The sequence below is a fragment of the Chrysemys picta genome, chromosome 12, assembly GCF_011386835.1.
Source record: "Chrysemys picta bellii isolate R12L10 chromosome 12, ASM1138683v2, whole genome shotgun sequence".
In the NCBI taxonomy this organism is placed as follows: domain Eukaryota; kingdom Metazoa; phylum Chordata; order Testudines; family Emydidae; genus Chrysemys; species Chrysemys picta.
Genome location: NC_088802.1, coordinates 14,351,635 through 14,367,455, shown reverse-complemented (window position 1 = coordinate 14,367,455; position 15,821 = coordinate 14,351,635). Strand labels below are relative to the sequence as shown.

At 50.4% G+C, this 15,821-nt stretch overlaps 1 protein-coding gene across 1 annotated transcript; it reads right to left on the bottom strand.

Moving 5' to 3' along the window:
• Window positions 1-897: 897 nt before the first annotated feature.
• On the bottom strand, window positions 898-14,673 carry LOC101931572 (zinc finger protein RFP-like). The gene is made up of 7 exons (XM_065565038.1): window positions 14,229-14,673; window positions 8,403-8,498; window positions 7,590-7,820; window positions 6,583-6,605; window positions 5,736-5,851; window positions 4,311-4,370; window positions 898-3,150 (listed from the first exon to the last, which is right to left on the bottom strand). Exons 1-7 carry the CDS (start codon window positions 14,643-14,645, stop codon window positions 2,663-2,665), a joined length of 1,431 nt encoding a protein of 476 aa, XP_065421110.1. The 5' UTR covers window positions 14,646-14,673; the 3' UTR covers window positions 898-2,662.
• Window positions 14,674-15,821: the final 1,148 nt, after the last annotated feature.

Genomic DNA, 15,821 nt, shown 5'->3' with positions numbered 1-15,821 from the left:
GGGAATGGTTTCCCAGGAGAAGTCCAGACTCCTGGGTTCTGTTCTTTCTCTAGCCTGGGCAGGGGAGTGTGGCCTGGGACGACAGGAGGGGGCTGCTTGTCCAGAGTAACCGATGGTCTTTGGGACTGACCCCATTGCTCTAAAAGGTTGAGACTTCCTGGATATTGCAGCAGCAGCAGGGATTATGAGGGGGAACGTTGGGAGCAGATCATGCAATGAACTCCTGCCAGTGTGTGTAGCTTGCACTCCCTGCACTCCTGTGGGGGGAGAAGGGGCTGCTCTGGTTGGAGCAGGGATGAGGAGGGACCGAAAAGGCCCATGAGTGAAAGGCTGTCTTGACCCCAGACTCACACCTGCTCCCGCTCGGTTCCAGGATGGCCAGGCTCCTGAGGATGTTCAGGAAGAAGGCTGTGCACATGGCCCCAGAGCCTGAGGGAAGCAGCTGCCATCTTCCCAAGGGGCAGAGCAACCCCTCCGTCCCCGCTGGTGGGGAAACAGCTCCCATCCAGGCCAGAAGGTGGACGTGCCCAGCCTTTTGGCAAACAAAACCCGCTCCCGGCGCAGGCGCCGAGCTGGGAGAGGCCCCGACCAGGCCCAAATGGAGCGGGCTGAGGATGCGGTTTCACACACTCCACCACCATTCTGCACTTGCTCAGCCGGTAGTTGAAGAGTTCTTTTTCACTGTCCAGGGCGCCTGTATAGGGCTTCATGAGCAGGGCCGGCTCTAGGTTTTTTGCCGCCCCAAGCAAAAAAAAAAATTTGGCTGCCCCCCACCCCGGTCCTGGGCTCTTCCCCCCCCCACACCAGTGCCCTCCCTCCGCCACCCGCACGGCCCAGCCCTGGGCTCTCTCTTCCCCCCCACCCGCACCCCCTGCTGCCCCAGCCCTGAGCTCCCCCGCCAAACATGACCTTCTTGTTCACCACAGCAATCCCCATTTACACTTGCAGTGGGAATCAAACTGTTTCTCCTATTTTTATTTCACTTTAGTATAAATCTCACCCCCGCAACCCCATCTTTAATGCTCCAAATGCACATGGAAGGCATAGGGACTAACCCTCAAACCTTGTACCCAGAAAGGGATGGGGATCTAGTAAAGAGGGTTCAGGCAGAGGAGCGGGTGTGGGGGTGCTTGTGGAGGAGGAGAGGGGGTATCAGGAGGGTTGCGGGAGAAGAGGTGCAGGAGAGGGGGGAGGTGTGGGAGGAGAGGGCTGGGGGAGGGTACAAGGGGAGACGTGTGGGTGAAGGGAGAGTACAAGGGGAAGGGGTGCAGTGAAGGAGCAATGGGGGAGGTACAAGTGGAGGGGCTGCGAGCGGGATGGGGGGTACAAGGGCTGAGAGGGGCAGGCGCTGACAGCTTCTTCCCCAGCCCCGTCCAGGCAGAGCCGAGAGGACAGACACTGACCCCCAGGTGCCTGAGCTGCGGGGGTCCCCCGGCAGGGCAGTATCCCCCGCTGCCCCGCTCGGAGCCGGGCTCTGTCTCTCCCCGCCCAGGGCAGGCAGCGCGGGGCTGAGGCGGGGGAGGTGCACGGTGGGCTGGGTCTGGGGGCAGGTGGGGGCGGCGGCAGCTCCCTGGCAGCTCGGGCTGCCCAGCCACTCGCCCTGTCAGTGCGCGAGCCGGGATCCGCGCCCCCTGCCCAACCCAGGCGGCGCCTGCCCAGCCCCTTTGGGCGGGGAACGGCCGCGCTGTCCTGGGGAGACTCAGAGCAGCAGGACCCCTCCCCCCTCCCTGCCTCCCAGGCTCCACTTCCCTCCCTCCCCGGCTCCTCACACCCAGGCTGGGCTGCAGTTCAGGCTGCCCGGCCGCTGGAGAGCCGGAGCATCATCCCCCGGAGCTGAGCCCCTCTCGCCGCCGCAGCCCGGGCTGAACTGCCGTCCAGCCTGTGCGACTCTGGCTGCCATGAGCGCCATCTAGCGACTGCAGCCAGAACTGCAGTGTCAGTTCCAACTCAGCCTGAAAGCCTCAGCTGACAGGGAACAGCTTGGTTCAGGGCCGGCTCCCGGCTTTTTGTGCCCCAAGAAAAAAAAGGGGGGTGGGGGCCTGGAGTGCCGCCCCTTGGAAAGTGCTGCCCCAAGCACATGCTTGGAGCGCTGTTGCCTAGAGCCAGCCCTGCCCCTCAGGGCCCCCTTTCCCCTCCGGCACCTCCAGAAGATCTTCACCCTCCCCCTCCCATCCTGGTGCTGCTGAGAGGGAGGGGGAAGGAGCTTCCAGGGGTCATAGAGCTAAGAGGCCAGAGGTTTGGGTAGACAGGAGTCCTCCAGGCCATAGGGGCTGGGATTATTTGGCTAGAGAAACCCATTTTTCCATTCCCAGTGGGCTGTTCCCCCCCATGTCTCAGTGACACTGTCTGACCCAGGATCCCCAGAGTCTTCCTGTATCATAGAGGACAGTGGCAAACAGGCTGCACCATGCCTGGGGCAGTGATGAGATCGGCTTCTCTATCTGACTCACTCAATGCTCTCTACGGTTTGACAGTCCAGAGGCTGCACAGAGTTGAGACTGGAAGCAACCTCCAGGGTCAGAGAGACGGGATGATACAAAGTCCACAGGAAGCAGCCATAGAGACAAAGGTGTGCGAGGCTAGATAGGCTGATTTCAGGGCTCCTAGTGAGATATTCCCCCGCTCCCCCATCTCAGGGACACAGTCTGAGGTGGGATCCCAGTCACACCCAGAACCAGGGTCGGATTCTCTCCCCAGGGATGGAGCCTGGCAGGAAAGTGAAGATCGGGGCCTCATCACTATCATCGATAAATGTCACCTGCCCCCGGTCACAGTCCAGACAAACCCGGATCCTGCTGGGGACCCGGCTCAGGGGCAGGGGGGTCACAGGGGAGGTGAGAGCCTGGAACCGACCCCCCCACCAGCACTCCACAGCCCAGATCCCCCCTTCAGGGTTATGGCTGATCCGTCCCTTCCTCCTCACAGATTCTCTGGCCACCCCCACAGCCCAGAATCGCCTATCCCCAACCTCCACCTCCCAGCAATGTCTCCCTGAGGTGAATCCCTCACAGCCCAGCACACAGAACACAGTGTCAAATCTCTCCGGGTTGTTGGGCAGTTGCTGCCATGTGTCTCCCCATCTCACACTTTTCCGATCCTCAGACAGGACGAGTTGGGAATAAACTGTGTCTGGATCCAGAGTCACATTCGCTGGGGAGAGAGAGAATCAGAGCGTTAGTGGCAGAGCTCTGCCCTGGGGGAGGCTGGAACCATTTCTCTCACTTCCCAGCAGCCCTGTCCTGGCTGTGACAGTCCTGGATCCCAGGGAGCTGCCTCTGTCCTGGGCACCTGAGACTGAGCAGAGATGTCACTGCAGTTCCTCAGTGTGTTTCTCATTTGCTTCCAGAAGCTTCAGCTCCCTGCTCCCTCTGCTGGGGCTGCTCCATTCCCAGCAGCAGAGACACAACCAGGAAGGTGTCAGAAGCTTTTATTGAGGAGGGAACAGACAGAGGAGTCAGTTACCAGCTCTATACCCCCGAGGGAAACTCTGTCCCTTAAAGGCAGCCTCCAGTCCCAGGCTGGGGAACAGAGAGGAAGATGCAGCATTAGGGAAGAGCTGTTTAAAACCAGACAGTAGGAGGTGGCATTAGGTGGCGTAGCCCCATCCCCAGCGCAGAGAGAAGGGAGGAGCTGGCAGCATCAGAGGGAGAACATCTCCCCAGTCCATGAAGCAGTGAGCAGCTCTAATGGGAGAACCCAGCCGTGCCCAAAGGAAAGGCAGGATGTTGGAGAAGAGCGATGGGGAGACCCCCTGCACCAGGGTGAAGCAGAGGGATGTGTCAGCCCTCAGGGCAGAGAGCTCTGTTCTGGTGCTGCTCAGTGAGTGTTTCTGTTCATCAGCGTGGGCATGAACTCAGCACTAAGGTTGGTGTCAGGATTGTTTGTGTGATGTCAGCTTGGAATCTCCCCAGGAGTTCCGGACCCTTGGTAGAAGTTGGGGGTGGGGCACGAGGTCCCACCACTGGTGGCCCCGCCCACTCCATGGCCCTGCCCCCTCCTCCTCTTCCCGCTGAGCCCCTGACCCCTGGCCAGGCTGGGAGCCTTGGCTGCTGGGGAGATCTCCTGACCCTCCACCTGCCCTGGGTGGGTTTCTGGGGGGCCTGTGAGCAGCCCCCTGCCCATGTCCCTGCTCCCTGTCGTGCACCACCCCAGGGCAGGTGGAGGGTGCAGGACTCGCCAGTGCCGCTCGGGTTCCCTGGGTGAGACCCCGGCTCTGGCTTCTGGCCTGGCCAGGGGGTAGGGTCCTGGAGGAAGTGGAGCAGGGGAGGAGCCACGCTGGGGCCAATGCCAGGAAGCGGCTGCAATCTCACCCTGTCTGTGCGTGCCTAGTGGTTGCCCTCTTTTTCTTTCCAGTGCAGATGGCAGAGTGTCTGGAGGGGGAAAGGATAAGAGAAGTGAGTTTTCTGGCTTTCATATTTATAACAGCATCACCACTCTTAACTCCTAGATCTGTGTTTTCATCATGACACAGAAACAGACAGAGACACACTCAGGTACTTAATGTAAAAAAGGTCTGAAACTTCTTTCCTCTCTCATTCAGGCATCTCCCAGCAATGGAACCAACATCCTTTTGAACTCCCAACTTGTCAAAAGACATGAAATTGTATAAAAGATCCTTGGGTCCTGATTCTGTCATCTCAGAGCTGCTTAGGCTTCATCAGGGGAAGTTTGAGTCGCAAGACTGAGGTCCCAGTTATGCTGGTACGCTCTGAGGTGATATTGGACAGTGGACTATGAACTATTTCTGAAAGAACTCTTTACAACTAGAAAGTTCACCATCTCTGCTATGAATCTGGACCTCAATGAATCAAGCTCATGTCTGTATGTATATTGATCTTCTAACAATACTCTCTCTCTTTTGTTTTGTAATAAAGTTTAGTTTAGTTAATAAGAAATGGCTGTAACGTGTATTTGGGTAAGATCTGAAACATTCGCTAACCTGGGAGGTAATGTGTCCGATCCTTTGTGATTGGTAGAACCTTTTCTTTTATATGATGAAATAAGATTTTTAGAAATCATCGTATTTGACATAAGGGAAATGTTGCCTTAAGTGACCTTGCTATTAAGTGATGTGTTCATAAGTTGCTATGTGGGATAAAGAGATGTTTTGACCACACAATGTGCTTAAAGACACCAGGCACCCAAAATGTGCTGTCAAGGAGTAGTTACCAAAGTCCAAAAAATCCCATGTGGAGAAAAGGGTCAAAGTGACCCGTGCACATCAGTGTGTAATGACTGGTAATGAACAAATCAGAAAAGAGAATAACTTGAAAATAGCTTGGCCAGCAAAAGTCCTGCCAATTAGAACATTCATGCATGTGTAATGTATGAGTTATACAAGATATTTACAATGCATAACAGACAAAGGTGATTGGAAAAGAACTAATAAATATATAATCTGGATGTGTATAATATGTCGTACATTGTAAGGGATAGTCGGAGCATAGGAAAAATGCATCATGACCTGCCTATTCCCCTGGAGAAGGTAGATGAACAGTATTTCTTTCAGTATGTCTGTCATTTCTTACTTTCATAGTAATTGTAATAGCAAGGCATGCTTTTGGAACAAATAAGGGGTTGAATTAATCAGTCTGAGTGTCTTGGACTCTAAGTATGTGGCATTCTCATCCAACAATGAACTAGAAGTCTAATCTACACCAACTGACTAGCGCCATTCTCTTCCCACAGTCTCAGACACTGATCCCAATTTCCCCTCCTAGATCCCGTCTAGGTACCTTTGAACTTCCTCAGAGCCTCTAATAGCGCAATAGTTTTCTGGGAGAAACCACTGACTCGCTCTTCCAGTTCAGGAGAAATCTCCTCTGGCGGCTGGAACTTCCCCTTCTCCCACCTGAAGAGAAACAATTTCACGTGATTATATTTCATTTAGTGACTCATTATAAGTGCTTACTAATGAGTCACTGCTCTAATGGGCCTGGAGTTAGAATTCCTCTACTTCTCCCAGCCTCAAAGCAGGTGAGACACAGCCCATGGCCATGCAACCTTCCCCGCAAAGGTCCCATTAATATTCTTCAAATGTGGCCTGGAGATATCAGCTCTGGGGACAAAAGGGGAATTGAGTCTCTGTGGCCAATTCACTCCTTGGCCTCCATGGTCTGAGGGACAGGAGGTTCCCAGGTGAAGTGCTGTAGAAATCTGACCACTAGGAACTAGACTGAGACACCAACTCCCCCCTCCCCAGCTCATTCCACACAGGTCTCCAAACAGTCCTCAGGTGGGAAAGACTCTTGACCATTGCTGCCCTGGGCTGAATGGTAACCAGTGCCCCAGCAGTGACAGGCCCATATTCCATCCTCACTATCCTGGGGCAGCCAGTCCCCCAGGGATGTGACATCCCTGGGAAATACTTTAGGTCCGTCCTTCCCACTGAATGGATAATTTCAGAGTCTTCTGTGCAAAGGTGAGAACGTCAGGATAAAGCTGATCAGAGAGATTTGTATCCAGAATGTGACCTTCCCCACACATTTTGCTATAGAGCCCTGGGGAGACGTGGTGCTAACATCACCATCAAGCTCTTTCCAAGCATTGTGAAGTGTGAGGTGGAGTGAGAGAGCCACGTACCTGCTCAACGTGCTTCTGACATCCTAGAGGGGAGAGAGAGAGAGAGAGAGAGAGAGAGAATCTTAGGGCAGGTCTTCACTACGGGGGGGGGGGTCGATTTAAGATACGCAAATATTCGACGTATCACAGCCGACTTACCCCGCTGTAGGGACGGCGGCAAAATCGACCTCTGTGGCTTCCAGTCGACGGCCCTTACTCCCACCTTCACTGGTGGAGTAAGAGCATCGATTTGGGGATCGATTGTCGCGTCCCGTTGGGATGCGATAAATCGATCCCCAGAGGTCGATTTCTACCCGCCGATTCAGGCGGGTAGTGTAGACCTAGCCTTAGTCCCATCTGACGCACAGAGGAGATCCCATGGTAGGCATTTTGCAAATATGGGGAAAAGAGGCCCTACCCTGGCCCCAGGGCCATGGATTCCCTGAATTAATGATGCTTTTCCACCTTTAATATCTATGTGTCTGTAACGCTGCAAAGATAATAGCCATTCACATGTCAGCAATGCACATGCCGAGTTACACTGAGATCTCTGACCGCTGGCCCCCAGTGCTTATGATTCAGGAGCCCTCCCTTCCCTGTGTGGGGAGCTGGTATATTTCTGACCACAGGTGCTGGCTTCCAATTGTCCCTGGGGGTGCACAACCCCAAGCCTCACTCCACCCCTTCCCCCATGCCACACTCTTGCCCAGCTCTTCCCACCCCCACTCTGCCCCCACCCCACCTCTTTCTGCCCCCTCCCTCATGCGCACCCCCTCCCCACTCCTCCCCCTCCCTCCCAGTGCCTCCTGCACATCGGGAACAGCTGATTGAAGCAGGTGGGAAGTGCTGGGAAGGAGGGGGAGGAGTTGATCAGCAGGGCTGCCAGCGGGCAGGAGGCACTGAGGGGAGGCGGGGGTGGAGGGGGCTGGCTGCCGATGGGTGCTAAGCATCTGCTAATTTTTTTCCGTGGGTGCTCTAGCATTTAAGCACCCATGGAGTCGGCACCTCTGTTTCTCCCTCAGTCTCACCTGCAGGAATTCACTTGCTGGCTTCTGACACTTCCCCTCCAGCTCACTGATCAGCTCATTGAGACGGGAAATCTGCTCGGAGAGTTTACTGACATTTTCATTCTGGATCCTCACAATCTCCTCGTCCAGCTTTTCCAGCTGGGCCAGCAGGAGTCGCTCTTGTTCCTCCAGGAACTGCCGCAGTTGCTGAAATTCAGACACAATCTTCTGCCTCTCGGTTTGTATTTGTTTCTGTATGAAAATAGGGAAAGGGCTGGTCAGGGACAGGAATGGCATCTGGGGTCCTTTCATGGAGAGCTGAGTGAGCAGGAGGGAGAACTTCATTGAAAATCCTGATTTCTGACATTTGACTTTACCCTAGGGAGAGAATTCTCTCACAACTTCCCCTTCAGCCCCTATATCTCTGAAAGGGAGGTTTCCATGTCTGTCATGGTCAGCATATTGAGTTATTCATGGCCTCTGGGAATTCAGACCCAGAGCAGCAGGAGGCAGGACTCAGCACTACACTGACAGACACCAGGGGAGAAAAAAGAAACAAACATGTTAATGCACAAAATGACTAGACAAGTGGACAGCATGTCATGGGTGACATTCAGTTCACTTGGGGGGATTTCTGGGAAAGCCACAAGAGCTAGATATTAACTCATCAGCTGAAATGGAAGCTTAGGGCTTGTCTACGCATGAATCTAACCCCAGCAATCTATGATCATGGAGAAACACACAAGCCGATGTTCACCAAGGCCACACAGGAATCTGCCTCCAAACAGACCTCTGACTGCCACTCTCTGCTGGTTAATAACAACAGGCACCTACCAGATACTCCTGGCGTTTCCCCTCTCCAGTCACATGAAATCCCCACAGCTTTTCTCTCTCTTCCCGCAGAGTCTTCAAATGGGCCTGAATATTTTCCTGAAGAAACCAAAAGGATTTGGGAAGTTTCACTTTGAGGGTTGAGAGGGGTTTGGAGTTGGATGTTTTCCTACCCAAACTCAAGATTACTGTTGGTCCTAATCACTTTGTGACATCAGGGCCACCAAGGAGATGAAACCTTATTAATGTAGATTGGGAGTGTGTCATATTCAGACTTGTTACCAATTCAGGTTCAGTCTTTTTAGTAATTACACAGAGATCTCAATTATAACCAAACTTTATTGGTATTTGTGAATTGATTAGTGGTTCAGTGCATAACAGGACACTGAAGTCACTTGGGGGTGAATCAATAAACTTGTTTTTGAGAAGGTTTAATGAACAAAGTGATACAAGTCCCAGAAACCACCAGGGTTCAAATATGGGCTGGATTTCAGCCCTGAATCCCTGGGGATTGCAGTGGTTGGACAGAGCTGGTTTAAGCACCAGGGCAAACCCCATGAGAAGTATGGAGGCCATTCGTCTGGTTTGAAGCTGCGCAGTCCCAGTTTTGTGGAGAACTATCCCTGTCTGGTCGGGACCCAGCACTGGACATGTGTTTGTCCAATGAAAAAGAGAGAAGAGGAGACCAAAGATGCAGGAGGATACCAGTGAGGGTGGAGGCAAGGGTGGGGATAGCACTTCCATGCAGAATGATGCAGGTGGGGGCGTGCTGACAAAGGTGGTGGTGGGCCCACACAGGCTAACTGATTCAGGTGTGGGAGGGCCCATGCAGGCAGGCGTGGGGATGTCCTATATTCTGGGGATGCCTCAGTGGCCTCCATAATTAGACAGGCAGATTTGTATAAAGAATGGTTGGGGTTTGCCTCAGTACTGTCCTAAACCTTTTCAGTGGCAATGCACTCTGGGTAGGTCCCCACTGTCCCATTCCCTGGTAAGAATCCCAGAAGCAGTGCATTCTGGGAGATTTCAAAAGGCTGTCTGGTGGGACTAACGGAACCACTTAGGCTGCTCTTTGCCCACGTACACACTAGAACAGGTCAGACTGGCACCGGGTCAGCTCCAGCCTGGGGTTAGTTTTGCTACAATCCAGTGTAATCCCAGTGGTACTTGGCATGGACCTGCGCTGTCTGGAGCACTTTTGTGTGTGGACACAAGGTGCTTGGGGTTCACACGGCGTTTAGCCCCATGATCTCCTCTAGTGCAGGCCAGCAGCATCTGAGTTTAACCCTTCATGGAGCAACACAGGAGTTCAGAATCTCAGTGGGAAACCTTGTCTCCCTGCTGGACCTAGGGCCTTTATCAAGGAGTCTTTCCCTCCTACTGTCCGCACTTCATCACTGCTCAGTGCTGCTGATGGAGGCAGTGTAGCCTAGTGGTTAGGGCACTGGCTTGACCTTGGAAAAGTGGGGGTTTATACCCACCTCTGCCACTGACCTACTGAGTGACCTTGGACAAGTCACTTCCCCTCTCTGTGCTTCAGTTTCCCCTTCCACCTTTTGTCCCTCTTGTCCAGTTAGACTGTGAATGGCTCAGGGCAGGGATTGTTGTAGATCAATCTCTGATAATTTTCATATGACTTTACATTGTGCCTCTTCATATAACCTTGTGGTGGGTCTACCCACGTGTGACCTCTGTTTTCATGGAACTTTGTATCAAAGCCTCATTTAGAAACTTTGCATTGCCCTTGGTATAATATTATAGCCCCTAAGGATAGAATAAGATAGAAGAAAAATTTCTTTTTGCTAGCAGTAGAACAAGAGCTCTCCCCCCCCACTCTTAATCAATTGCCCTGTTGAATGAATGAGGTGTGAATGAGCAAGGCATGGAAGGCAGCACCTCCAGACAGCCTCAACTGTTGGAGAGGGGCTGGGAGCCAGACCCAAGGACAATAAAACGTGTCAAGTGGGCTCATTAAAGACAAGCAGACATACCCACGGCCTCGGGGGTTAGAAGCAAGCACCTTCTTTTGGAAACACCCTCTTTGCAGCATTGGGACAACACTCAAAAGAAAGCAGCACAAAGGACCAATGGACACAGACACAGAGTTTAAATCTGGTATAGATTTGCATAAGAGGAAAGCTGCTATAAAAGTGAGGTGTCTTGCAAAGGACCCCGGGTCTCGTCTTGTCAACATGGGAGCATCGATCCGGATCGGCAGAAGCCCGGCTCCACCCCCTCTTCCATTTAACTCACCTGGCCAGTGAAGTTAAGGGGAGCAACTAATTGGTAACAACAAGACGGAGTGTGTTTGTGTGTGTGTGTGAGTGTAAGTGTAATATATTATATGCATATGATACAGTGTTAATGAATACATGTATTACTAATAAATGTGGCGTTTTGCCTTATTCCCCCGAAAAGATCCTGTGCAGTACTTTAAGTACAACATTTTGGTGGAGAATGCGAAAGGGGGAGCAAGCATAGAACCCACAGTTATTATAAAACTGGTGTGCACACCGCCAGCTTTAGCAAGCCTGGCACTAGAGGAAAAAGAGCGTAAACTTTCAGTTAATTAACCAAACTCTGAAGGATATAGGAGTTTAGGTTTGAATTGTGTTATAGAGGTACATACACCCTCAGCCGTAGCAAGACTGAGCTAAAGAGGAGAACTTAGTGTTTCTCACTCTGATCCGGGGAAGGATCTAATCCGGGGAAGGATTTGTATAATTGGTGTATGAACCCTCGGTGGTAGCAGACCGAGTAATACAGAGGGAAGCTTAGCGTCTCTCCCTCTGGCCCAGAGTGGGTTAAAAACATAAGATGCAGATCTTGTTCTGTTAAGCCAAACTCTGAAGGATATAGGAGTTTGGGCAGTGTAGTGTGGTTTATGTTTGTTTGTTTTTTTTGTTTTGTTTTTTGTAAGTAATATTGTGGTAATTTCACAATTTTGCAAAAAATGTTTAAGAAACAGAACCAGGAAGGGTGGGGGCTAGTTAAAAAGCCCACCCTCCTTGCTAAATTGGTAGTAAAACAAGGCTTGTGCCCATGGAAAGAAACTGTTTATTGGAAAAAGCAGAATCGGGCCCAGGCAAGCAACAGATAAAGAAACTGGAAAACAGGTTGGGTACAGAGAGTTAAAACAGCAGTCTCAAATCTTACAGCAGCAGTAACATCAGGAGAAGAAACATTTGAGACCCCAGAAGGGGGCAGACCTTTGGGACCCCTCTGGAGATTGGGAAGGGGGATATTTGGGATATTTGGGTAAATTCCTCCTCCCAGGGCCAAAATGCCATTGAAACAGTTAACAACAAGGCCTGCTTCTGCCTCAGATCTCCAGGCCATGGCAAAATGGCTCAAAATTTTAAAACAAAATTTTTTTTTTCTAGATGGAGTGTTAACGCCCTTTTACTGAGAGAAAGGGAGGATTTACACTCACAAAAAAATGCACCATTTAATTAGCATTTGTGCAGCCCCGAGTACCAAACACACTGTGGCAGAGACTAAGCAGGTTCTGCCATGGTGGAAGCACTGTGCTAATTTGTTTCCAAGCTTCTATCTTTCAGGCTCTGAACCAGAACATCAGGAGAGCTGGTACCAGCTGAAGAGTTATAAAATACCATGGTTATTGTGTCATGACAAAGTCTGTGTTCAGTGTTCTGTGTTGCATGTTCTGTGTCTGTCTCTAGTGGTGTCCTGTGCTAGCATTTGGTCTAGAAAAAGAGGGGATACTACACTAGACAGGGCAAATGTCTTTTCCTCTCTCTACTTCCCCCATGTCCATCCAATTTATCAATCACCACTTGTGTCCAAAAAACTTTGGTCCCCAGTGCATCAGGTTTATTTTTTGTTAGGTTCTCTAACAGTCATTTTGTTGTTAATTTTTGTCATTAATACATTTGTATTGTTAGTTACATTTGCTTGTATTGTTAATTCCACACTTTCCTCTATGCACTCTGGTTCTATTTCCCCAAGCCCTAAAGGGTAGTTCTTGGGCCCCCATAACCTGTAAGACCTTGGCCCATAATTGTATGGCCCCATCTTTCAGGTCCCCAGAAACCTCTAAGAACAACTGTTAAAAATAGGGAATTCTACAACATTTTAGCAACTGAATGTTAGTTTAAGTCCAAATCAGCTTAACCTTGCATAACAACTGTGGTACTCCTACAAAATCTTATTTGTTGTGTGTGCTTAAGAATGTCCTAACCTCAGTAACTTTTATTGTTTGATGGCTATTGCAGCATCAAACTTGGGCCTCATTTTGTTTGTCAATGTACCCATTTATTGTAATGGTAATGGTTTTGTTGTATTTCCAATTATTATAATTATAATTGTTTGCATTTGTGTTTGTTATATCTGGTGTTTAGTCAATTGTAATGGTTTTAGTTATATTCACCTGGTTATAATTGTTTGGTTTGTTTGCAACAAATACAAAATATTTATATGGTGACCACTCAAGAATTGTTCTTGAGAGGTCAAAAGGGGAACAATGTAGATCAATCTCTGATCATTTTCATATGACTTTACATTGTGCCTCTTCATATAACCTTGTGGTGGGTCTACCCACGTGTGACCTCTGTTTTCATGGAACTTTGTATCAAAGCCTCATTTAGAAACTTTGCATTGCCCTTGGTATAATATTATAGCCCCTAAGGATAGAATAAGATAGAAGAAAAATTTCTTTTTGCTAGCAGTAGAACAAGAGCTCTCCCCCCACTCTTAATCAATTGCCCTGTTGAATGAATGAGGTGTGAATGAACAAGGCATGGAAGGCAGCACCTCCAGACAGCCTCAACTGTTGGAGAGGGGCTGGGAGCCAGACCCAAGGACAATAAAACGTGTCAAGTGGGCTCATTAAAGACAAGCAGACATACCCACGGCCTCGGGGGTTAGAAGCAAGCACCTTCTTTTGGAAACACCCTCTTTGCAGCATTGGGACAACACTCAAAAGAAAGCAGCACAAAGGACCAATGGACACAGACACAGAGTTTAAATCTGGTATAGATTTGCATAAGAGGAAAGCTGCTATAAAAGTGAGGTGTCTTGCAGAGGACCCCGGGTCTCGTCTTGTCAACATGGGAGCATCGATCCGGATCGGCAGAAGCCCGGCTCCACCCCCTCCCCCATCTAACTCACCTGGCCAGTGAAGTTAAGGGGAGCAACTAATTGGTAACAACAAGACGGAGTGTGTTTGTGTGTGTGTGTGAGTGTAAGTGTAATATATTATATGCATATGATACAGTGTTAACGAATACATGTATTACTAATAAATGTGGCGTTTTGCCTTATTCCCCCTGAAAAGATCCTGTGCAGTACTTTAAGTACAACATTGTCCCTCACTGGGTTTTGTGCAGGGCCCCCTACAATTGAGGTCAGATCTCATCTGGGGTCTGTAGGGGCTGCTGGGATGCAAATAACAATAATAAACTGTGATGCAATCAGCAATAATAGCCACAGCTTGTAACTCCCCCTTCTCCAGTCTGAAGGCAGCACTCTCACATAGACTGGCCTGCAGCTCTTGTCAATAAAACCTCACTAGTCATTTAATAACTTCCAGTCTGCAGAGAGTTCCCTTATTTCACTGGTGGGAGCTGAGTTTGAAAAGGATTCAACTGCTCAGAGAAAACTTTCCCACATCAGACAATTTTAAAATCTTCATCTCTTGTCATTCTTGCCAGGCTGGAGTATCATTAATTTGTACAGCATCTTTCATGCAATGAAGGCTACACAGAGCTGAATGACACAGTTACACCTGTCTCGGGCAACTTGTGATGCCAGTAACCTGTAATTAAAATCCAAAGTTATTACCCATTAGACTGGACAGCAACTCAGTACCTTGTACTCCTGGGCAGCTTCCTGTATGAGAACCACAGTGTGAGCACGGTGAGCCCGGGACTCTCTGCAGATCACACAGATGGGGGTTTGATCCTCTTCACAGAACAGTTTCAGAGCCTCCTGGTGTTCCCCACACACCCCATCCCCTCCTGTTCCCTTTGTTGCCTGTAAACTCAGCCGTTTGGCTATTTCTACAACATTTGCCAGCTGCCTGTTGGGCCTGAGGTTTCTCTGTTGCACAGTTTCTCTGCACTGAGGGCAGGAGGTGGCTGTAGTGGATCCCACCCAGCACTGGCCAATGCAGGCTCGGCAGAAATTGTGCCCACACTCCAGAGTGACAGGTTCTGTGAAATACTCCAGACAGACGGAACATGAAGCTTCCTCCTGGAGACTTTCCAAAGGGGTCTCCGCAGCCATGGCTCCTCTGGGCAGTGTAACAGCGTAAGTTTCAATTTCCTGAGTTCACACTATGCCCCGCCTTCAGCAGCAAGGGGATATTTCCCTTCCCGGAACTGACTCGTGCTGTTTGCTGAATTGGAAGGGGCCCACCCGTAACTTTACATCCCTGGAGGCTTTGGTGAAAAATGTACCACTCGGGCTCTGGTCCTGCAATCAGCCCCTGTGCTGGTGTCGAGGGTAACTGGGGCTTCACATGGACATCAGCATCCCCCTGTGAGGATGAACCTGGAGGAGCAGGGCCTGTGTGTCTAAGGAGCGATAGTCAGACTTGGCAGAATTCGTTTTTTATGATATATAATTTTGACAGATATTGTTTATTTTAAGCCATTTTTATATTTATTGATTTAAACTTTCACAGTTGCACAAAAATCTGGGTTTCAGCATTTCATTCCAATTGTTACCAATTGAAATTTTCACAGCTGTGGGAAATCAGGAGGGATCAGACAATATTTTGGTCAGCCAATAACTATTTAATGACACTGGACACTGAGATTCAAAAAGTTAAAGCTTTATAACCGTTAATTTTGTCTGTGAGCATGTAAATCTTCTCCATCCCTCAGCAGCTCCCTGAGGGCAATAATCCAATTCCTCCCCCCGACCATATGCACAGAGGCTGAAAGTCCATCTGATGGTGGCTCAGTGGCCAGCGTGGAATATGCTGGAATCTCAGCCTTAGCCCTAGTGGGGCAGGTGACTCCCCTTTCACGCCACCACACCCAGCAAGTTCTGCACCGATTTTCTCCCTTTTTGTCAGTCCCAGCAGAGTGACCAGGGACTCAATGGTGTACAGAGACCAAGCTCCTCCCCACAAGCTATGGGCTGGGGCCCAGTGGCTGAGGGCAGCAGGAGTGAGGGGAGCTTGTACTAGGGGCCTGCAGGGTACATGGTGTGGGATAAAGAGAGAGCTCTCAGGCCACCTGTCCATTCCAGGTGCAGGAGGGGATTGTGACAGGTTGGATCACAGAAATCCCCTTGGGAGCTGCCACCTGATGTGCCAAGACTACTACTTCTAACCCTGCCTTCCCTGCCAGCTTAGGACTCCAGCACCCTGTCTTGCTGAGCCAGACACTCCCGTCTGCTCCAACACAGACCCAGGGTCTGAAGTCCTGACTTGGCAGGGAAGGCAGGGATAGA

Bases quoted from the DNA above. Each gene is read 5' to 3' on its own strand.
- LOC101931572 (XM_065565038.1), bottom strand. From the start codon at position 14,645: ATGGCTGCGGAGACCCCTTTGGAAAGTCTCCAGGAGGAAGCTTCATGT. The intron at 5,852-6,582 runs GTACGTGGCTCT...GTTTCTCTTCAG, and splicing joins GTCAGAAGCACGTTGAGCAG to GTGGGAGAAGGGGAAGTTCC. The intron at 3,151-4,310 runs GTGAGATTGCAG...CTCTCTCCCCAG, and splicing joins ACTAGGCACGCACAGACAGG to CGAATGTGACTCTGGATCCA.